We start from the raw sequence: 22288 nt of genomic DNA on the forward strand, positions 1-22288 counted from the left end.
GAGCGGCTTGTCGGACTTCCCACACAGCCGCCGGCAAACTGTTGTGTGCACCCCCTGGATGAGCCCCCCATCTCAAGTCCTGGCCCCTTCTTCTCCGGTCCTCCCTACCATCCATACGCCTATTTGAGCCATCGTGCACTGATGTATTCCACTTGCGCCCTACCACCCTACCGCGAGGTCCTTATTGTGCGGCACGTTCGGCGGGTGCAGGTGGGACCTGTACGTGGGCGGATGGCTGGCGAGGTATGGGTGCGAGAGGGGCAGCAAGGGCAGGAGCAACTAAGTAAAGCAGATAGGGGACTGGGGCATGAGAGCAAGAGGGAACGCTGCCGGGCGTGCATTATGAAGCCACGAGCGGCACAAAACGCCAGCCGCGCAAGACTGTGACACACGACAGGGCGCAACTACTTACATGCCCCGGGCAATCCGTACTGCGATGCAAAGCGCCGTGGGCAGCGGCATCAGGGGCGCCCCGGGCCCGGCCCCAGACGAGTTACAACCTCTCCTGTGGTGGCACATGCGGGGGCCACACAAGTGAAGGCAAGGCGTTGGTGCTCAAGGCAGGACCCCGCATTGTCCTGTGAGGGGGCTGCTCCCACGGCTGTCCCTTTCCGCTCCCGCAAGCAGCTGTCATCGCACCCGCATGACTTGCTCCATCCTTGATGATTGACCTGATGGCTGTAGGCCGGGCCGGGGACGCGCGTGGCTGATACACGGTGTCGCCCTACCTCATGCAGCAGCACCCACTCGCTGCCGCCGGCAGCGGTCATGCAAGATTGCAAGCAGCCCACTTGCCCACCCCAGTACCTTCATGCCGGCCCCCACCTCCATATGGGGGGCCAGCCCTGTGCAGCCCTGTCCAGCCACGCACTTTCGGACTCTCGATGCGAGCCGGCGACTGGGCGCAGAAGGCACTGTCGCGATTGAATCACGCTGGCCCGCCGGATGCCCCTTCACACCGTTTCGTTGCAGACAACGGTCCGTGCGGTTCAGACGTGCGTTGACGTTGTTCAGCGGCCAGACGCGTCTGAGGCCAGGAAGGCGTTCATCCCTGCGGCATGCGGCTCCTTGGCGAGCACTGAATGCTGGCCAGTGGCTCGCCGCTAGCCTTGCCTGCCGCTCAGACGCCTTTATGATTTTATGAACGTGTATGGGAGGGGTTCGTTTTGAGATCAGGGTTCTGAAGTTATTGAGTTTACGGAGGCGGGGTTGGACTGGGCGGGCATGATCCGCAGGGGGCAAACATTGCGCAGTGCGCCAGGGAGGGAGGGACCCTCTCACCGCCACCCCTGCCCATCCGCCACCGCTTGCTATGCGCTCATTTTGCTTGTTTCGTGTTGTACGCGTGCCTCACGCTTCCGGACCGTGCTAATAACCGTTAGGACTGGAGGAGTGAGATAAGGAGAAAATTGCCACATGGAAGTACACCGTTTGCTCTCGTCTCCGCCAATCAGGCCAGCCCAAGGCAGCGTTAAGCAGGGTCGTCATGTCCAAGGACAAGTCCCAAGTCCACATCATCAAATGGCTAGTGCTCCTAGTCTCGTCAACGAACGTTTGTACCTGGGGAGCTTTGCGGTGCAGGTCCAGTATGATGCATTGCATGCCAAAATCCAATAAACAAATGCAGTGCAGTGGAGTCAATCGACTGGGACGGGCAACTCCCTGTACACGAGTCACGACGGTACACGTTTGCCAGCCGTGCAGCAGTGGACATGTGCATCATTGTTCATGATACGGTCAAGTTACCGGCATTGACCCGGTAGTCATCATTCTTCATCATCATTATCGTCATACAGCAGCCGCCGGCCTCGGCCCGAAGCCGGTGACCGCGCAGGCGCGGCGCTGGGCCCGGCAGACCTCCTCGGACCCCGCCGGTGCCGCGGACTTCGCGCCTCGGCAGCGGCCGTCACCGGCCCTCCATACTCGTCCTCCGCTTGTGCCTCCGGCGCCGTCAGCGGCTGCTCCTCCTCCCGGTGCCGACTGTGGCGGTGGCCCTGACGCCATGTCTCACGCACATGGTGGGCCCGCCGGCCCGACCCGTGTACCGGGGGCTCCTCATCTTCCTCTTCGTCCTCGTGCAGAGCGCCTGTGCGCTCGGAGGCATGTGCGCGCCCGCGTCCGCGCCGCCCAGCCGCCACGACCGCAGCCTGCCCGCTGCTGTCCTTGTCATCCTCCTCCGCTAGCTGCTGCTCCGCGGCACGACGTGCGCGCGCCCCGCTGCTGCTCACGCGCCCCTCCGCATGGGCTTGGGAGCCGGCGAGGGCCGCGTTGGAGTGCATGACCGTCACGACACCCGGGCCCGACGTCCGCTCGGCGCCGCTGCCTCCCCCGCGACGCAGGCTGCCATCGCGGCTGTCGCGGGACCCCACACCTGGCCGCCCCCGCGTGTAGCTGCCGCCCTGCGGCTCCGCACCATCCCCGCTGTCAGCCGCTGCCGTGGCAGTGGCGTGGGCAGGCGCACCCCTGGACAGCGTCGCGCTTGCGCCAGCGGTGCCCGCAGGCCCACCAAAACGGCTCGGCACCACTGGCTTGGAGCTGGTCGCCAGCGGCCGGCTCAACGAGCCCAGTGGCGGCTTGCTGGCCGCGCCGCCGTTGGCCGCCCCCGTCAGTGGCCGACTCCCGGACGCTAGCGGCCGGCTCCCAGACGCTAGCGGCCGGCTGCCAGACGCTAAGGGCCGGCTGCCAGTCGCAAGGGTGCCGCCAGCCCAGCCGTGCACGTCCGTCGAGGCTCGCACTATGCCGGGCGGCGCGGTGCCGTCGGCGGTGGGGCGGTTGCTTGCGGTGGCCAGCTGGCGCGCTGCCTGCATGTCTATGACCACATGGTCCAGCATGGCCTGCACCTCCTTGGGCCGGCCCAGTGTGGCCAGCAGCCGCAGCTGCTCCGGGCCCAGCTTGCGGACCTGCGCGGCGGGGCGAGCGGCAGGTGGGCGGTTGGGTGGGTTGGGGTGCAGAGCTAAGGGACAGGCTGGGGGCGGAGGAAGGCGAGGAGGGGCGAGGAGGGACCGGGCAAGGTCAGCTCAGGGCATCCGTCTGAAGCAACGCTGATGGCATGGCGGCAGCAGTGGTAGCAGGGGTAGCCGCTGGCGCGCCTGCGCAGGGCAGTGCGGGAGCTCACTGTGTCACGCAGCTTGCGCCAGCGGCGGTGCGCGCGGCCGCGGGGTCCCGGCAGGTAGATGGGGTCGTGGAAGTGGGACATGGACTCCTGCAAGTGCGTGGCATAAGCGGGCGATGTGAAGCAAGTGCCTCAGTCCAAGCTCAGGCGGAAGGGCGCGGGGCCAATGGCGGAGCGCAATGGCGCCTTGTACACCACCGTGCCTCGCTAGCTGCCTGCATGGAGCCCATGGGGACAACCCACTTGCCACACGCGCCACGACGTGGCGACCTCCACCCCTGAACCACCCCCCCACCCCGTATTGCAAGCACACACCCCCGCCCGCCTGCGCCTCACGTGCATGTGCAGCCCGGCCAGGAAGCTGTTGTGCGGCAGGTCCAGATCCGTGGCGAAGGTGAAGATGGTCACCTGCGGGCCGTGGGGTGGGGTGGGGTCGGGTGGTGGCGGGGTTACATTCACGATTACATACGAGGTGAAGGCGTAGCCAGGAACAGTAGTATAGCGGGGTCGGGTGTGGCAGTTGTGGTTGAGGAGGTAGGTAGACAAGGTGTGGCAACACAAGCAGACTCTAGGAGGCATGGGGTGACGTGAGTCCAAGACAGCAGAGCCTGTGGCGCCGGTACGCGCCCTCGACTGCTGCAGCCGCAGCCGTTCATCTGGTCTGAGTGCACACCAATCCCGTTCTTCACATACCGGTATCCCACGCCCGCGGCGGTCTCCGCACCTCCAGTTTGCCCAGCGCCACCACTGTGGTGAGCAGCAGCAGAACGATGCGGTATACGGCCAGTAGCAGGCCGATGACCAGGTTGGTGATGGACATGATGAAGGTGAAGGCCAGCCAGGCGGCGGGGCGGTAGATGTGGTCGCCGTTGGACAGGAAGGCGTCGCCCACGTAGCCGATCAACACGTACTACGGCGGGGGAGGTGTGGTAGCGAGGGGCATGAGAGCGGATCGTTTGCAGCGTTTTCATGGAGGGAAGGTTGGAGAGAGGTGGGGGAGAGACGGGGGATGAGTGTGAGCCGTACGACACGCGAGTTATTGTTGTCATCAGAGCGAGGGGAAATAACAAGAGGGTGCGGCATCTATAGCCAATCATTATGAAATCCACCCATCCCCACGCCAGCCCAGCGGAACAAGCCGCCCCCAGCCATCAACAGTGCCCCCTCACCTTGTTGAGCACGAACACCGCCGCCACCGCCACTCCGTACAGCCAGAAGTTGGGCACCAGGTAGTCCCACGTCCAGGGGTGGAACAGCAGCGCCATCAGGCTGCTCAGCAACACGCCCACCTGCGCGGTGAGGCAGGGTGAGGGACAAGGGGCAGCGCGGACAGATTAAGGCAGGGTGAGGGATACGGGGGCATAGCGCTCAGGTCTGCATCCCCGCCCGCATACCGGTGCGTGTCCCACCCCCACCCTTCTCAGGAAGCATAAGCCCGCCTGTGCATGTGCATGTGTGCTTACGGCGCTGGCATGTGTTCTGTGTGCATCCACTGCTCACCATGTACAGCTGGATGACGGCGGTGGACATGAGCACGCCGAAGAAGAACACCACCAGGCTCACGCTGGTCTTCATGGCGCGGTTCGCCAGCAGTGAGTCCTCCACGCTCACCATTGACGCCACACCGCCACCGTGCCGCCTGCTGCCTGCCCCAACGCCCATGCCCGCAGTCCCGCCCGCAGCGGCGCCGTCCGCGCCCACGCCCACGCGGCCGAAGAGGCGGCGCATGACGCGCAGGGTGGTGGCGTTGCGCACGGCGCGCTGGAAGGACGCGGCGGTCTGGATGAGGGTGGACAGGCCCAGCATCAGGCCCAGCGTGAAGCCCAGCACCGAGCTCCACCGGAAGCGGTTGACCAGGCCCGAGCGCCACACCCCAATCTGCGGGGTAGGCATGCATGCATGCAGGCACAGGTCGGGCCGGGCGTGGTTGCGTAACATCCGGCAGCAACGGCCAGACAGCTAATGAATACCCCCGTGTCGACACCGCTGCTGCTGTATGGGGCAGCCATCATCAACAACAGGCACGCAGGAAACAACGAGCTCAGCATCCTGTCGCCCATCGACCCTGCTGGCAATGGCTCAGCTGTGTCCCCACCCTTCCCCTGCCACGCGAGGCCCCCGCCCCATTCGCTGACTCACCTCCTTGCTGACCTCCATGGTGCGCCCCACGAACCGCGCGGTGCTGTTGACCGTGTCGTACAGTGCGGTCAGCGTGGTGTTGAGCGCGGTCAGCGCCGCCGCGCGCAGCGCCTCCGTCTGCGCCGAGGAGGAGGCGTTGCCGGCGGCGGCCTCCAGGGAGGCGTTCAAGCTGTCGGCCAGGCCGCGCAGGCGGGACTCCAGCGCCAAAGATAGCTGCGCCTCCAGCGCCGCGGACAGGGCTGTGCGGGGGTGGAAATGGGGGAGTGAGGGAGGCCAGGAGGGAAATGGGAGAGGCGTGTGAGGTTGCCGGGGTTGCGCATGTGCGGCAGAGGAGAGGAAGCGGCCGACCGCACAGCAGTGGTATAGTTGGGGTGTACGGCAGCGCTTGAGGGGCTGGGAGTAAGGCGCCCGCCTGACTCACAGGGCGTTAGAAGTGCCGCTAGGGCCGAGGAGTTGGATACCCCTGCACTGCTGTTGCTGGTTATGTTCGAGCTGGTGCCGACGCCTGTTGTGGCGTTGCCACTGGTGGCACCGTCACTCAGCGTCTGGTTTATGGCCGCGGACACGAGCTGAGTAAAGTTGATGGAGGACGTTAGCTTGTCTGTGGCGTCGGTGCTAATGCCTGGGATGAGGCCGGTCAGGTCGGCCTGAAGTGCGGAAGCAATGAGGGCACACAGGGCATGCGACATGCGTTGAGGCGCCTGCATGATAAGCACACCGTTCTATTGCGGTTGCGACAGCGCCAAAAAGCCAAGAAGGCAGAATGCATGACAGCGCACGCAATTCACGCGCTCGCCCATGTCGCACCCACCAGCAGACCGGACAAGCCGCCGTTGGTACTGTTGCTGTTGCCGGCTCCGAAAAGGGACAGGCTGGAGTTGCCGATGCTGTTGCCGCCCAGCGCGCCGGTCAGCATGTCTGTCAGCGCCGGCCTCGTGTCCAGTAGCGACAGCAGCGAGTCCTGCAGCCGCTGCTGCGCGGCGCGGCCGAACGCGGCGGTGGCAAAGCGTACGTAGCTGCAAGGAACCGTGTGGTGGTGGCAGTGGCAGGAGGCGTGGTGAGGGATGGCTAACAGGGCGGGGCGTGAGGTTGCAGGCTGGGGTGGCAGGTCGGTTGGAAGCAGGAGCATGCGGTATGAGTTCTGAGGTAGGTGTGTTGCCTGTGCCCAGCACGCACCGGCCCAGTGTGCCGCTGAGGCAAGCTCCCGGGTCCTCGAAGCAGGTTCTGCGCATGGGGTGTGCGAGTGGGTGGATAGAAGACGGAATGTGAGCGGTGGAAGCTTAGCACATACCGGACAACATCCTACTACCCAACCGTGCTGCGCCAAAATGCAGGGGACGACGCCAGCATTATTGCGAGCCCACAGGGGCGGTACTGCACCTCACCCCAGCGTGTCGCTCCACTGCAGCGCGCGGCCGTACTGGAACACCACCATGTAGCCCGACACCAGCAGCGCCGCCAGCAGCCAGGCGGGGTACCTGAGGAGGTAGGGGGGGGGGGTTTGCAAGGATGTTTGGATGGGGGGGGTACATTCATGAGTAGTTGAGGAAGTGGGCGAGGGGAGGACGAGGGGGAGGGCGAGACCAGGTCAGTGCCAGTCGATTGTGTGGATGCCATTGTAGCGCGACAGTGACACCAAGAGTGCATTGCATGTAGAGGGCGCAACCCTCCATGTGTGGAGAAATCCTCCAGGTTGCTGGAGGTCTAGGAGCAGCCTGACGCACCTGAAGCCGTTCGCCTCGCGCACGGCGCACCAGACCTCCCGCGCCGCCCGCAGCGGCCACGTCAGAACTCCCATGACACCGCCCTCCTGCGACCGCCGCCTGCTGGACCCGCTGCCACTGCCGTCGCTGTCGCTGTTGCTGACGTTTGCGCCCATCCAGCCCCACTGCTTGCCGCTCTTGCCGGTGCTCCGGTCCTGGGCTGCGCCACCGCCACTGAGGCCAGAGGTCGCCTTGCGCCCCGGCGCGGACCGGGCACGCGTGCTCCGCGCCCCTGCGTGGGCACCATTGGTGCCGCCGAGCCCGTTTGCCGTGCCCTGTCCCCCTAGCGAGCCGCCACTGTAGGTGCTGGCATGCTTGACCGGCCGCTTGTGGTAGGGCACCTGCCCCTGCTCCTCGTTCCCTGCCTCCGCTGCCGCGTTCTTGCCCACAGCGAAGGGACCGGTGGCGGCTGTGGCGGCCGCCGCCTCCTGCGCCACCTTGCCGAACAGGCCGCGGCGGGTGCCGCTGCCCCCGTCCACGCTGCTGTCCCCCAGCAGCCGCCGCCCCGAGCCCTGACGCGGCACGTGGTCCCACACGCTGCCGCTGCCCGACCGCTTCATGGCAGCCCCATCCATGCCTGGATCCGCAGGCACGCGATGTGCGTGGCTGTGCGCGTGTGCTTTGCCCGCCACGTCGGGTGCGGGGCCGCCCGTCCGCTTCCGCTCCATACTGCCCATTGCCCCTGCCGCCTGTTGCGCCGCATGGGAGTGCGTGGTTGTATGGTGGTCATTGGCGCGTCGCGATGCGCGGCCGCCACCGGCCTTGGGCAGCAGAGCCACGCCACTGCCGCTGCTGCCGTCCATGCCACGCCTGACGGCTGCGCCGGCACCCAGCAAGTGCGCATCGGCTTGCTCTTCCTCGCTGGCGGCTCCGTGGCTGCGCCGCCACTCGCGACCCTCACCCAAAGGCCCTGGCCCGTCGCCGCCAAGCAGCCGCCGCCGGGACCGTGAGTGCAGCGCCGCCGGATCGTGGTCGTCTTCGTCGCTGCCTGCATCAGCAGCACCACCGCCACCACCTCCACCTCGGCCGCGTCCGCCTCCTGCGCCGCCGCTGGTGTGCCGCCGCAATGGCGACGTGCCCCAGTCCGCGTCTCCTCCTTGGCACTCCGCTTCATCGTGTGCCTGCCCATGCCCCTCGCCAGCACTCGAGTCATCTGCCGCCGCTGTTGCCCCTCTTGCCCGGCTGCCCGGCCTAGCCAGCTTGGCGGGCTGGCGGCCATGGCGGCCGCTGGTTGGCGATACCGGCAGCTCAGCCCGCCCGACGGCAGCAGGTGCATCGCGGCGCCTGTTGCTAGCACGGGTAAGTGCCGCTGCGTCCTCCTCGTCTTGAGGATCAGGGCTCGGCTGCCCCCGGGGTGCTCTCGCTCCAGCTCCCGTGACGCCTGCACTTGCCGCTGCCGCTGCAGCGACCTCGAGCGCAGCGTGGGCGTCGTGGGAGGGCCGCGACTCCCGCTCGCGATGCCGCCGGAAGTTGACCACACCCGCGTTGGCGTCCACGCTTGTCCGCGCCCCGCCGGCCCCTCCAGCTGCTGCCTGGGCCCCGTCTCCCGCCGTCAGTAATACATCTCGCTCGTTTGCAATACTGCCGCTGCCGCTGCTCACGTCCCAGTCGTCGTCGTCCTCACCTCCATCCGCGTGCCCCAACCCGTCGACACCACCGCCTCTCCCGCGGCCAACCGCCGCCTTGTTTCTGGCTTGCAGCCGCTCGGCCTTAAAGGCCGCCCGCTTCTCCGCGCGCGCGTCTGCGATCGCCTGCTTGCGGTTCTTACGCGCCTCTTGGTAGGCTGCGTAGATCGACATGTTGTGCTGGTCATGGCGCTTGCTGAAGATGATGCCCTGCACGGTCATGCGTTTTACGCACGGTTGCGGGGCGACACGTGTAGCTCCTGGCAACAGGGCAGAGTACCAGGCCAACTCGTGCGGCCAGTGCCCCAGCCCCGCAGAGGCGCAGCACACTGCTGCGCCACTCACCCCCAGCCACCCCTCCCCACGGCCGTGCTCCCCGCGCCCCCAGGCGCTCGCACCCACGCACGCACCTGCAGCACATTTGCTGCGGCCAGGTTGATGCACTGGAACACCACCAGCGGCAGGTAGGGGTAGGGGCTGGGCTGCAGGTAGGCCCATTGCGACAACAGGCTGACCAGCTGCAGCAGCATCAGCACGTCCGCCAGCAGCATGAAGAAGGCGGAGATGATGCACTGGGTGCGGTAGTACCTGCGGGCGCGGGCGCGCGGCATCAGTGGCGGAAAAGCTCCATGCGGGTGTTACGCCGCCGAACTCGCGCGCCCTACGTGAGCCCTCCGTGAGCGGCAATGCCATTGCTGGTCCATGGTCCCACACCCCACAATGACTCACTCATTCACGGGCGAGTTGTAGTTTGCCAGCATGGACAGGTAGCCCAATGTGCCCATGAAGGAGGAGAACATCACAATCTGAAGGGGGAAGGTGTGAGATGCCCGTTTCAGGGGTGTGTTGAGGGCCCAGGCCCGCGACCAATGACCAAGTGTGCTGCACTGCCTGTCTAGGCTACAGGAGATGCACAAGCCATGCCCACCCCCACCGCCCACCACCACAGCCCGGGCCCACGCGGGCCAACAGCTCCAGCCCACCCGGCCCCGCTCACGTCCACAAAGAACTGCAGTGCCGCCACGGCGTCGGCGTTGCGGCTGATGGCGAGCGCCAGCGGCGGCACAAAGTGCTCCAGCGGCGGCGCCAGGCGGGGCGAGTAGACGGCGATGCCAATGGACAGCGCCACATTGCTAATGACACACACCTGCAGCGGAGCGATCAGGTGGCGCGCAATTCACTGAACTGGCGACTTACTGAGAGCACATGGCGCATGTTGGCAGACCCCAGTTGCCCCATTCCCAAGTGCCCGCCCCAGCCACCGCACTTGCAGCCAGCGGCTCTGGCCGTCCGAGTAATGGACAGTGGCCACCGCGTACAGCAGCCGCTTGCGCAGCGCCAGCACGGGGCCCACCACCGCCGCCAGCGGGGCCGGCAGCGCGAAGCCGCGGTGGGCCTTCTGGCTGTGCAGTCCCGGCTTCAGCGGCTTGAGCTTGTCGGACTTGCCCAGCAGCTTCCTGTCAGCAGCAGGTGGCGGTTGGAATGGCATTGAAGGTGGGCTTGATTGATGGAAGGACAGGCATTGGTTGGGGTGAGGAGGATGGCGGCGGCGGTAGGTTTGGTCAGGCCAGTGCAACCGTTTCTGTTTAGCTGTGTACCCGCATCGCCCTAATGCAACTGTGACACGTGCAGGCAGTGCCGCGCGGCCCGTCCGCCACGCGCCACTCACCGGATGCCGTGCATGAGCAGGCGGATGGGGAACTCCAGGAACAGGCGGTAGAGCGAGGGCAGCAACAGGAACAGCAGCAACCAGCCGAACGCCAGCGCAGCAAACACCATGACCTGGAAGGTCAAACCAGCACCAGCGTCAGGCAGCGAGATGGCAGCAAGCACGTAAGCGCGCGTGCTGAAGCCGTGACAGTGGCCCTCGCTGGCGGACCAGCGACGGCCCCTGATTGAGACGGCCATGCGCCCTCAGTATGCATGGCTTGCAACGGCGACTCCCGCTTTGCAATGACGCTTGGGATGAGTTCACTGGGCTCGGGCACGTGCAACTCTCTTAGAGGGCCGCACCTGTAACGCCACATCCGACAACGCGTCCGCCCCGCGCCGTACGCAGCTGCTGTACGGCCAGTAGCGCACCACCACGACCACATAGCCGCCGCCCGCATCCGTGGCATTCACCTCCGGCCCCGTCTGCGTCAGCGAGGCATCCACCAGGCCCCACAGCCGCTGTGCGCCACTGCTCAGGCTCCCCGCGGCGCTGCTGCTGTTATCGCTGCTAGGGTTGCTGCTGCTGCTGCTAGAGGCACTGGATGTGGTGTCGGTGCTGGTGCTGTTGTCCAGGGCGGGGTCCAGCGGCGCGCACGGGTTGTAGATGTAGACGGCGATCTGGGTCACGAAGCAGCTGTCCTGCGTGACCGTCGCCGACGCGTCGACACTTGCCTGACCCAAAATGTTGCCTGTGACACCTTTCCCGCCGCTGCTGCTGCCGGCAACGGCGCTGGCGGCCACGGTGCTTAACGGCCGCCCCTTCCGGGTCACCAGACGCATGCAGTCGTCCACGGGCGCGCGGTACACGCGGGCGCGGTCCGACATGATGCGGTACGGCGGGGCCGCACCTGCAAAGGTGTCGCTTGAACCTGCGGCAACCAGATGGAGGTCAACAAGCGTTCACAACATCCCACCCATCCGTGATATGCAAAATGCCCGCGGCAAGACACGCGCGTGGGCGACTCACCATGCATCAGCCACTGCGCTGGCATAGTTACCCTCGCAACCCCGAGCTGCAGGAAACCGCTTGCACCGGCCCTGGCCCGTATCACAAATTCACACCGCTCACCTGAGCTACTGCCATTGCCTCCGCTGCTACTGCTGTCGATGCTGTTGCTATTGCCGCCTGTCATCGCTGCCTGTATAGCGCTGTCCAGGTCCGCCATGGCGCCCCGGCTGTAGCCGCTCACTGTGGCAACGGACGCACCCTTGCGGTTGGCTGCCAGCACGGGCTTGGCCAGCGGGCCGTCCGGCCCCGGCACTGTCGCCCCCCCGCGCGTGAGGAGCTCCTGCGTGGCCAGCGCCTGAGAGCGCGCGTTGTCATAGGCCGACTGAAAGCTGAGCCTGTGTGTTTATGTGGAGGGTGGGGCGGCCCGCAGATTCTCAGTGAGAGCAGGCACTAAGGCACAGGTGGGATTGGCAAGGCAGAGCAGGGCAGGGCAGGGCAAGGGCGTAACTTGACTGAGACACGCTGGCGTGCACAACAATGCGCTATTGAAAGGCACGAAAAACAGCGACGCGAGTCCGCCTCACCATGCGTTCCGCAGCGTTGGGTTCGTGATGTTGCTCAGGCTAAACGAGAACAGCCTTCGCCGCAGCCGTCCAGCGACGCCGCCCGACGCTGCCAGCGACGGACTCCCAGCAGCGCTGCTGCTCCTGCTAGACACCACCGCGGCCCAAGGGGCAGAGCTATCGGAAAGCGTCACTCCGCTCGCGGCCTCCGGCGGCACGTGGTAGCCGTCGACATAGGCTGTGAACGCCTGCAGCTGCGGCCCACCCGGTGGACACACGGCTGCTGAGGCTGAGTTCGTCGCGTTCACAAGCTGGGCCTCCAGCTCCAGCGTTGCCCAGTCCGGATTCCCAAGGTACACAACCTGTGTTCAGAACAAGGTTTTAGGACCGGTCGGTTTACCCGCAGCTCTCCTCCCGCCCCGGTCCCTTCGCCATCTGTTGAGCACGAACACGCCGCCTCAGATTCGCTCAATAGCGCACCTGGCATCTATGCTTTCTGAACAGGGACGTGGGGATGCGCAGCGCTTGACCCAGCACGGTCAGGTTCTGGACGAGGAGGCCGTGTGTGTAGGCTGCCAGACCGTCGCTTTCATTCGCCTGTGCGGCTGCCGCCGTGGGCGGAGGAGATGGTGACTGCTGCGCTGCAGCCCCGTGTATCTGAGTATCCAGGCAGACAAGCGCCAGCAGCACCAGGAGCGCTAAGTCTTTCAGCTCCATTGCCGTTTCGCAGCGTTGACTTCAACGCCGCTCCCGCGCGCAAGAAACATACAGGTAAGTCATCCGTTGTCTCCGAGATCATCTGAGAGCCCAACAATTGAGCTAAACTTCAGCCTAGGGAAGCTGCGCGGAAAAGCTGAAAGGTCAGGGCCGCAGCTCAATCCTTCTTGAGCCAACACTGTCAAAGATATTCTCGTATACACAATCCGTGCATGTAGAAGCAAGGTCACACGTCGCGTCCAGTAAATTGAAAGTCAGGAGAAGTCACTGCACAGGCTCTGCCAGAGCTCACATGTGTGCCCTGTATCAAGGAAAGATGACTATAGAGGTGACGGCGGACTCTCTGAGTGTCTGACCATCTCACCATCGGATCCTGCGCCGCGTCAACCCGGCAGGACCCGGCCTCGCCCCGACTCGCCTTACAGCTCCCCGTCGTCCCTCCTGTCAAAAATTACTTACTGATATATTCCCCCTGTTGTGCATCGAACAGTGCTCGGTTCTGCCCCCTCCCTCTCCCCGGCGCAGTCTTAGGGAAGCGTTCGGTGAGCCCGAGGACTTATGCGTGCACGGTCGTACCGTGCGGTAGTACCCTGGCTGGGCAGTCCCCTCCGGCGTGGACGCAATGTCGTGAATGTGAAAGGACGAGTAAGTTCCTATCACATACGACCCTGTGCCCAGCCAAAAGCCAGCCACCAGGCCTACCCAGCCCTCCTGTCCTACCGCTCCACCGGGCAACCGGTGCCCTATCTTATGTTCCATGAGCCATGGCGCATCGCTGGCACACATCACTATTTCTATAAAGTCATCAGGCTCCCTCTTCTCCTTCGGACAGTCGCAAGCTGCCTGTCCTCCATACCAGCATACAATCCTAGGGCTAACACGCACTTGGAAGCTTGTTCATGAGCCTTCGAACCACCCAACATCACCTAGCCCGACACCTGCAGCAGTGCACCAATACCACATATCTCCACACACACGTCACACTGAGGTCACAACGGACGCCCGCCAAAAGCAACGCGTCATGAACACTAAACACGCACGTCACGCCAACCTTACGACGCCGCCACTGCCGTCGCCGCCGCCGCTGACCCGCCCACAATCTTAGCCGGCGCGTCCGGCAGCGTCTGGAAGATCGGCAGCGCCACTGAGTCCGCCGTTTTTAGGAACACGCCCTGGATGTTGGCCCACTTCTTGGGTATGTGCTCCGCCGCCGCCGCCAGTGCCGCCACCACGTTCGCCTCCACCTCTGACGGCTCGAAGCCCGACCGCGCCACGCGAATGTTGACGCTAGTGCCGCTGCCCTTGAACAGGTAGGTGCAGGCCAGCGCCTTGCGGATCTCTGCCGCCCAGTTGCCGCGGCGGAGATCCACGGGGATGGGCTGGCGCTTCTTCTTGAAGAAGCTCTTGCCAATGAGTTTGGGCAGCGAGGGCAGGATGCGGTCGTCGGCCAGGAACAGATCGTAGCTGGCGCACAGCTTGCGCTTCGCCTCGTGCGACTCGAACTTGGTGCGCAACTTTGTGGTGCCGATCACCTGCGGGTCCAGTGAGGGCGTTGTTGCTCGTCAGGGCGTTCGGCGGTAAGTGCCGTTGAGCCCCAGGTGGTCACGACTCACGAGCACGCCCCTTGGTGCACCAACGCCTCGCCCGCTAAGGCCACGCGCACTTCGGCGGTAACTGCGCCCGCCCACCCGCAGCCTGTTATCACCCCGGCCCCTCCCATATCCACCTCGACTGCCTCCGACCCCAACCCACCTTGGCCACGCCGCCATTCTTCTCCAGCGCTGCCAGCTTCTTCTTTATCTCCTTGCCCTCCTGCCCCTCCGCCGAGTCCTTCACGAACAGGCATATCTGCTGCCCCTCGGCGCCGTACAGCGGGTGTGGCAGCGGCAGCGGCACCGGCTTGTCCTTGCGCGGCTGCTGCGGCATCTTCTTCAGTGCCAGCTGCAGGAAGATGACCTCCTCGTCCACGTCAGCAAACAGCGAGCTGGACTTCTCGGCCTGCGAGCTCACGTATTTGAGCAGCGACGCCACAGCCTTGCGCACCTGCAGCGGTCGACACGGAGCAGGGAACCAACGGGACGCTCGGCAACATGCTGCGAAGCTGCCGAGAGGGCTGAGGCGGAGGGTGTTTTGAGCGAGCGCGTGCACCCGAAACGACAGCCAGCGACGGCGGCGGCGGCGGGACGGAAAACAGGTGCGCCCCCACGTCCCGCGCCTCGCCGCAGTGCAAGTGGCGGAAGCCAGAAGCGCGACCTAGCCTCCCGTTGCGCCCAAACGCTGAGCAGAATGCAACTTGGGGGGCACCGCAAATCAGGGAAATGCTCGCGTCCCGGCCGCTGCTCTTGCGGGGCAGCAGTTGGCGGTGAGGGTGCGCCTTGCCCGCCGCTGCAGTCGACGCCGCCTGGTGCCCGCTTCCGGCACAAACTCCACGCGTGACAGCCCCGCACGTATCTCACTGGTGCCACCGCAGTACCGTTACTTGTCTCCTTGCCAGACTTACTTGCGACTGCTTCCAGCCCGGCAGCTTGATGTCGCCAACCTTAGCGGACGTTGTCGCCGGCGGCGCCGAACGGTCGCCAGCTTGTGACATTTCAACAATGCTGCTTAGACGTAAATGCCGTCACAACTTCAAAGTCGCGCGGGGAGAACGGGTTTGGAGCGGCGCCGGCGGCAAAGGGCCACGCCTCTCTTAATCGATATGTCAGATATTGTTTTGGCGTTTTAGATGATTAATTTTCGTGCGCTTTACTTGCTAGCAGGCGTGTAAACAAACAGAAAAGGTCCAGGCAGCCTTTGGGGTTCTATTTAACAGACTGACGACCACGTGAAGTGCTGCACGTTTGGAATGCCCGCTAAACTATTGTAATGTCATCGCCCTGTGGAAAACTTGGAGTTCGGCCATGCCCCATGGCAGAATCGGTTTGGTTGCGACTTCGCAGCCAATTCAGTGCTCGTATACTGTATAATACAAGTAGAGTCAGTGCTTGCTTAATTTGCAGTGTAGGTGGCAGACCTAGGCCTCCTCGTTTAGCAGCACCGTCTGAGCAACCATGCAGTGCCTCCAGAAGCAGGCGCAGCGCTGTGGCGCGAAGAATGCTCAGGCTTGCCCGATCAAGGCTAGCGGCGTGCGCTCCAGCCGGCGCGCCGGTAAGCTTGCACCGCGCAAGCTTGCATGGCAACCCGTCCACTCGTTCTCAACTTGCTCCCCATCTCTCCTTTGGCCCCCACAGTTAAGGCGCTGGCCGTTGCTGCTGCTCCTGCTAAGAAGGCCCAGGCCTCCGACGTAAACGCCGTTGGTCTGAAGGACGTGCCTCTGCGGTCGCTGTTCCCTGATGAGCCCAAGCCACCCGCCCCGGTGCGTAATTGACGTGTCCGCTTGTGCATAACATACAGAGAGGGTTATGCAGCATAATTGATAGGTATGCCGGGCCGATGACGTTGTTCTGTGGCAGCGGGGGCTCGGCAAGGCATCAATTGTTGTCAGGACAGCCCTCGCTTCGCTGCACGCCGCGGCAGAAGGCTGGTGTCCTCTTGCAGTATATATCAACTGCTGCAAGTTGGGAGTGCCAGTCATTGTGGGTTTAGCCTCCCGCGGCGAGGCTGACGTGCACATGCCGTGGTCAACCTCACCTCCACCGCCCGCGCAGGGCGCCCCCAAGCTCAAGGTGGCGATTGTGGGCGGTGGCCTGGCGGGTCTGTCCACGGCCGTGGAGCTGCTGGACCAGGGGTGAGCGGCGCGTGGCGCGGCGTTGCGGGGTGGTGCGGCGTGGGGGGGGGGGTGCCCGCGGCACGCTGACCCGCATTTACTGGCCGTAAGGCGGTACACATGGCACCACCGGCAGCTGCCTAGCTGCAAGGTCGGGTCTGATTGCGGGGAGGTGGCGCTGGAGGCCTGGGCTAGCTAACCGTTGTGGGCGTGTCGTCTGCGCCGTGCCTATCAAGCCTTCCCTGCTCCCTCAGCCCGCTTCCAACCCCCTCAACCACCACTGCAACATCTCAGGTATGAGGTGGACATCTACGAGGGCCGCCAGTGGATTGGTGGTAAGGTGGCCTCCTTCGTGGACAAGGACGGCAACCACATTGAGGTGCGGCGCGGGGCGGGGCGCTGGGCAGGGCGGGGCGGTGTGCCGGGCAGGGTGCGGGTGGCTCGGCCGGTGTCGAGGTAGGCATAGGTGTAGGTGTGCATCATGGAGCAATGGCCCGGTGGTCTGGAACAGGGGAAGAGCTAGATGGGAGGGAGAAGAGCGACGCGCCAGGGTGCGTCGCTTGCAAAGGACGTGCCTGTTGCTGGACCGGCAGTGTGCTGATGGCCCACAGTGCAGCATCGGGCGCAGCTGCGTCGGAAAGCACTCTCATGTCTCGCTTGTCAGTGGCCCATGCACAGACCCATGGTCCCGCCCCTCCCCCACATTTGTGACTCGCCCACGCCTGCCTCCCGCCCACCACCCCGGCGCAGATGGGCCTGCACGTGTTCTTCGGCTGCTACTTCAACCTTTTCCGCCTGATGGCCAAGTGCGGCGTGCTGGAGAACCTGCTGGTCAAGGTGGGGCGCGGGGCGCCGGGACGCTGGGGCCTGGAAGGGAGAGGGGAGGAAGCGGGGAGGGCAAGGTTTGTGGTAAGGCGGGAGGTCGCACGGGCTTGGCGGGATGCTGGGCTCGGATCGGCAAGGCCGGATGGATGGCCTGGCACATTTGAGGGCAGCGAATCTGAAGCCCCGAGGACAAAGAGGAGCGCAGGCGGGAGGAGGGCACGTTGAGGAGGAGGAGGGCACGTTGAGGACGCATTGCGGAGCTGCCTGCCCACTCTCAAACTCCCATCCACGCGCACTCACAGGAGCACACACACACGTTCTGCAACAACGACGGCGACGTGCGCGAGCTGGACTTCCGCTTCTACATCAACGAGATGAAGGTCGGCGCCCCCCTGCACGGTGAGGAGGCCCAGGTGCAGGCCCAGCGGGCGCCCGTACCGATGGGCGGCGGCGAGGAAGATGGGAAAGCAGTAGAAATGGGCTGGTGGGTGGGAGAACGGGGAGGTGGGTTCGGGAATGGCCACCTGTTACACGCATGCAGGGCGAGGGAGGGGAGGTGGTAACACCGCACTACGGCCGCAGCCGGGCAAGTGGAGGGGCGACTGGAGGCGAGGTTGGACACGGCAGGTGGCGAGCTGCGGACGGGGTACCCGACCACTTGGGGGTCGCTGGCGAGCAGAGCACCGGGCGTGGCGCGACAATTTACACGGCGAGACGACGCACCGTGGAGGCAGGCGGGCGCATGCGCCAGGCACAGCAGTCGCTGCTGCCGCAGGCAACCAGCGCCAGGACGGGGCAGCGGGCGCATCTACCCTGTATGTATCGAGCTGCGGGCGCCGGGCGCTGCGGCGTCTGCCTCGCGTGAGGGCCCAGCGGGGGCGCGGCGGGTCTGCGGCCTTGCCGTCCGGTGGGCCACAGCGGCGGCAGGTCCCCAGCGGCAGGTTCAGGCGGTGGGGCAGTGGAGGCGGAGCCCCCGGAATGCAGCCGACAGGGGCGGGGGTCCCGTGGGGGCACTGCAGCAGATGCCCTGGTCCAGACTGGAGCCGGGCCATATGCCCGGAGCAACGAATAGGTCGGGGCGGGCAAGAGCCCAAGGCGAATGGACCTGCGCATCGCCACCAGCCGTGGTCGCGCCCAACCCACGCACGGTCGGAGCCGACCACCTTGCCTGTGTAGTTCATTCACGCTCCGCTGCGGCACGCCCTACAACTGCCAGCCCTGTCCGCTTGACCTCCCCTCCCCCCCACAGGCCTGAAGGCGTTCTTCACCACGCCCCAGCTGGAGCCTGTGGACAAGCTGGCCAACAGCCTGGCGCTGGGCACCTCGCCCATCGTGCGCTCGCTGGTGGACCCCGAGGGCGGCATGCGCGACATCCGCGCCCTGGACGGCATCTCGTTCACCGAGTGGTTCACCAGCCACGGCGGCTCCATGAACTCCATCAAGCGCATGTGGGACCCCATTGGTGAGCCGCCGCCCGGGCCGCTACTGTGGGGGTGGAGGGGGGCCACAGACGGGATGACAGGAGGCGCAACTACAGTAGTTGCTGACTGCTGAGGATGGCGGCGGGCCGAATGAGCATGGGGTCTTGGGCGGATGTACATGGTGGTCTGTTTTGCGCTGGATTTGCCTGATCCTCCTTCGCTGCTGGCTCGATTCAAACCCCAACGCCGCGTTACCTGCCCGCGCCGCCCCTCTGCCCACAGCCTACGCGCTGGGCTTCCTGGACTGCGACCACATCAGCGCGCGCTGCATGCTGACCATCTTCCAGTTCTTCGCCACCAAGACCGACGCCTCCGTGCTGCGTATGCTCAACGGCTCGCCCGCCGAGCGCCTGCTGGCACCCATCGCCGATTACATCAAGGCCAAGGGTGGCCGCATCCACACCCGCTCGGGCTGCAAGTGGGTGGCACCGGCACTGATACTCGGCCCTGCCTGGCGCCCCCGTGCCCCCAGCTCTTTCTGCTGGTCCTCATGAGCAGCGTGCGCCAGTAGGGCAGCTATGCGGGCGCCCTTGCCGTCCTTCCCGCTGCCTGGTCTGCCGACACACAGTTCCCCGCGCCCGCCCACCCGCCGCCCCCTCTGCCTCCACTCCTGCAGGGAGGTGATGTACGAGTCGGGCGCCGACGGCAAGGTGACGCGCGTCACCGGGCTCAAGGTGGGCTCGGCCGGCCGCGACCGGGTGGTGACGGCGGACGCCTACGTGGCGGCGCTGGACGTGCCCGGCATCAAGAAGTTCCTGCCCGCGCCCTGGCGCCAGTACAAGGAGGTGAGGCTGGGCGGGGCCGCGGGGGGCGGGGCTGCTGGACGGGGTGGGTGGGGCAGGGTGGAGCGGCTGTGGGGGCGCGCTGCTGGCCTGGGCGTTGAGGGTTGTTCGGACGTGGAAAGGCTTGCCCGGGTCTGGCAAGGGTATGTGCACTGGGCCAATGGACGCCTGCTGAGCCCCTGGTCTAGCCTGTTGTGACGCTTCTACGTTCTCGCCCGCTGCCTCCCTCCCTCCCTTCCCTCCAGTTCGACAACATCTACAAGCTAGTGGGCGTGCCCGTCATCACCGTGCAGCTGCGCTACGACGGCTGGGTGACCGAGATGCAGACGGTGCGTGTGGCCAGTGTGGTCGTGCCGCCTGTGCTTGGCATGCTGGATGGAAACAGCCGCACTGTTGCAGTGCGACATGCTCCGTAACCGCTTGCCGCTGCCGCCCGCTCCCTCCCTACCCCATGTGTCACACTACGCACGCATGTTCCGCCTCGCCCCTCACGCCGGCTTTCCCCCTTCCCTCCCTCCCTCCCTGCCTCCTCCCTCGCTCCCGCACCCCCACAACAGGACTCTCCCCGCGTGCGCGACCTGCGCTCCCCCGCCGGCCTGGACAACCTGCTGTACAGCGCCGACACCTACTTCAGCTGCTTCGCCGACCTGGCGCTCACCTCGCCCGTGGAGTACTTCAAGGAGGGGACGGGATCGCTCATGCAGGTGCGCATGGCGGGGGCCGGTGCGCGACCTGAGCGAAGTGGGGCGGGGGTGGTCGTTTTGGAGCCTCACGGGAAGGATGCGGGGTGTGGGGAATAGGTTCGGGCGGCAGGCGTGGTGGGTTTGCATTGCATGCAGGTCTTGCAGTGCCGACAGGGTGCAGTGCACACGTACGGTCAAAGCAGTAACATGCGCGCCCCTGCTGATTGCGCTCCTCCCCTACCTGCCCTCCCTGTGGCTCACAGTGCGTCATCACGCCTGCCGCGCCGTACATGCCCTGGACGAACGAGGCCATCGCCGCCGAGACCGACAAGCAGGTGCGCCCGCCCGCCCGCCACTTGAATGCGTGTTGGAGCCTGCCTGTCATTGTGCAGCGGCCTGGGGCGCGTCAGCCACATATGCGTGCGTGTGTGCGCCGCTGCCGCACCGCAGTGTCAGAATTCGCCCTCCACATAAATCTCGCGCCCGTCGATCGCGCTTCTCACGCTCAGCGTGTCCCTGCATGGATGTTCACAGGTCCGGCAGCTATTCCCCAGCGCCCGCGGCCTCAAGTGCACGTGGCACAGCGTGGTGAAGATCGCGCAGTCGCTGTACGAGGAGGCGCCCGGCATGGACGTGTACCGGCCCGACCAGGTCACGCCCATCCCCAACTTTTTCCTTGCGGGCTCCTACACCAAGCAGGTGAGAGGGGATATGCGCGTCGTGGCCGGGAGCAATGCAAGCGCGGAAGCCGCTGTGAACGCTTGGTAGACACAGTCCCGCCCTGCCACGTTAATTATGTACGGGCTCGGCAAGTCGCGACTCTCACTCGCTTGCCTGTCACCCGCCGCGCCCGCTCACGCACGCGCTTGCGTCCTTTTCACGCATCTGCAGGACTACATTGACTCCATGGAGGGTGCCACCCTGTCCGGCCGCCAGTGCGCCTACTCCATCCTCAACGCCACGCCCGGCATCCAGAAGTCCCTCACCACCGCGGCGCGGCCACTGGCTGGCGCCAGTGCGTAGAGGGCCCGCTGCTGCTTCCACGGGTGATGATATGGGTAATCTCGGTGTTGTGGAGGTTTGAGTGAGGGAGCATCCTCCCGGTTATGTCCTGGCGGACGCAGGGTGCTAGATGTGAGGTTGTAGGCTACGGTGGACAACTGGACATAGTCGGGCAAGACCAATTTGAGTACCGAGACATAGATGACAATGGGGCATGTGTGCAACCAGAGAGCTGGGGAGTTCCGAGCATGTGCCTGCTACATACCGTAGTGTAGTGAGGCAACGGGCATGGTGGTCAGAGAGGTCAGTGGTCATAACCAAGTGCACTGTGTGATCATGTTGATGACTTGGTGTATGCGATGAATGCTGGCAACTGCGTGTTGCATGCGTCCCGTGGACAATTTTGTGATGATGCTGGCCTCGTGGTGTGTGCGGAGGGCGGCGGCGGCGGTTCGTGTGTGACGCGGATGTCGGGCACCCGGAGCCCTACTGTCATGTTGGCGCGACCAGGGCACCTTGTTTTACGGCAAACTTGTTTGCGCTGCCGCAAACTGAGCGTGAGTGTGGAGTTATGAATGCGGATGTTACAGAGGGGACAGTCCCAGCACCCGAAGACGCCGAGCCATCACATGCTATGAAGCAAGCGATGGTGTCGGACATGTCGAGAGACGGAACGGGGCCCGTTAGTGGCACGTGTGTTTGTAGGGCCACAGAAGCTGCCACAGAGGTGCTCCAGCGCGCGCTTTGCTGGGGCGCGGAAACACAGAGAAGCGCATGAGAGTTTTGTGACAACGGGGTTCGAGCTTTACACCTGCTTGATTGTACCTGATCTCAAAAGCAGTGCTATCACCTTGGGTCCTGAGGGGGCATATATAGGTCACTTTCCTGCGAAGGGATGGCGCTGTATAGCCTACTACAGCCCACGCTCGCCAGCAGGGGACTGACTCTGTCCTTCCGACCGGGCGCATCCGAGGCTCTATCACCATCGCCGCATTCCACACACTAGGGAACCATGTGTTCACTCTAGGCCTAGAACAGAAACGGTTGAAGACAGCTGGCGCTGAACAAGCCGCAGGTCTGGCAGCACCTCACATCATAGGCCGGGCAGAGACATGATTGGGAACCGCTCCGTCTCCTCCTCCTATTCACTCACTACTAACTCCTCGGCTTCACGCGTGTGGCGTTGCGGTGTGTGTGTCTGTGTGGTGCTACCGCCTGGCCGGGCGCC

General features: G+C 64.9%; 3 protein-coding genes across 3 annotated transcripts; 1 reads left to right on the forward strand and 2 right to left on the reverse strand.

Moving 5' to 3' along the window:
* Positions 1 to 707: 707 nt before the first annotated feature.
* CHLRE_07g314050v5 (uncharacterized protein) lies at positions 708 to 12883 on the reverse strand. Its single transcript, XM_043063851.1, has 21 exons — positions 12345 to 12883; positions 11886 to 12226; positions 11422 to 11696; positions 10653 to 11221; positions 10309 to 10421; positions 9907 to 10096; positions 9637 to 9786; positions 9369 to 9445; positions 9050 to 9227; positions 6976 to 8849; positions 6637 to 6729; positions 6428 to 6475; positions 6063 to 6267; positions 5673 to 5898; positions 5252 to 5490; positions 4613 to 4990; positions 4282 to 4401; positions 3837 to 4022; positions 3449 to 3520; positions 3116 to 3202; positions 708 to 2900 (listed from the first exon to the last, which is right to left on the reverse strand). The coding sequence occupies exons 1-21, from the start codon at positions 12579 to 12581 to the stop codon at positions 1767 to 1769; spliced, it is 6792 nt and encodes a 2263-aa protein (XP_042922419.1). The 5' UTR covers positions 12582 to 12883; the 3' UTR covers positions 708 to 1766.
* A 105-nt stretch (positions 12884 to 12988) lies between these two features.
* CHLRE_07g314100v5 (uncharacterized protein) lies at positions 12989 to 15424 on the reverse strand. The gene is made up of 3 exons (XM_001700918.2): positions 15082 to 15424; positions 14334 to 14624; positions 12989 to 14113 (listed from the first exon to the last, which is right to left on the reverse strand). Exons 1-3 carry the CDS (start codon positions 15169 to 15171, stop codon positions 13634 to 13636), a joined length of 861 nt encoding a protein of 286 aa, XP_001700970.1. The 5' UTR covers positions 15172 to 15424; the 3' UTR covers positions 12989 to 13633.
* Positions 15425 to 15557: 133 nt separating this feature from the next.
* CHLRE_07g314150v5 (uncharacterized protein) lies at positions 15558 to 21903 on the forward strand. The gene is made up of 14 exons (XM_001700734.2): positions 15558 to 15728; positions 15812 to 15936; positions 16229 to 16308; positions 16582 to 16666; positions 17038 to 17124; positions 17415 to 17511; positions 18362 to 18574; positions 18816 to 19011; positions 19210 to 19378; positions 19621 to 19704; positions 19933 to 20079; positions 20322 to 20393; positions 20593 to 20757; positions 20950 to 21903. Exons 1-14 carry the CDS (start codon positions 15632 to 15634, stop codon positions 21079 to 21081), a joined length of 1749 nt encoding a protein of 582 aa, XP_001700786.1. The 5' UTR covers positions 15558 to 15631; the 3' UTR covers positions 21082 to 21903.
* The last annotated feature ends 385 nt before the right edge of the window (positions 21904 to 22288 follow it).

Source organism: Chlamydomonas reinhardtii, chromosome 7 (genome assembly GCF_000002595.2).
Source record: "Chlamydomonas reinhardtii strain CC-503 cw92 mt+ chromosome 7, whole genome shotgun sequence".
In the NCBI taxonomy this organism is placed as follows: Eukaryota; Viridiplantae; Chlorophyta; class Chlorophyceae; order Chlamydomonadales; family Chlamydomonadaceae; genus Chlamydomonas; species Chlamydomonas reinhardtii.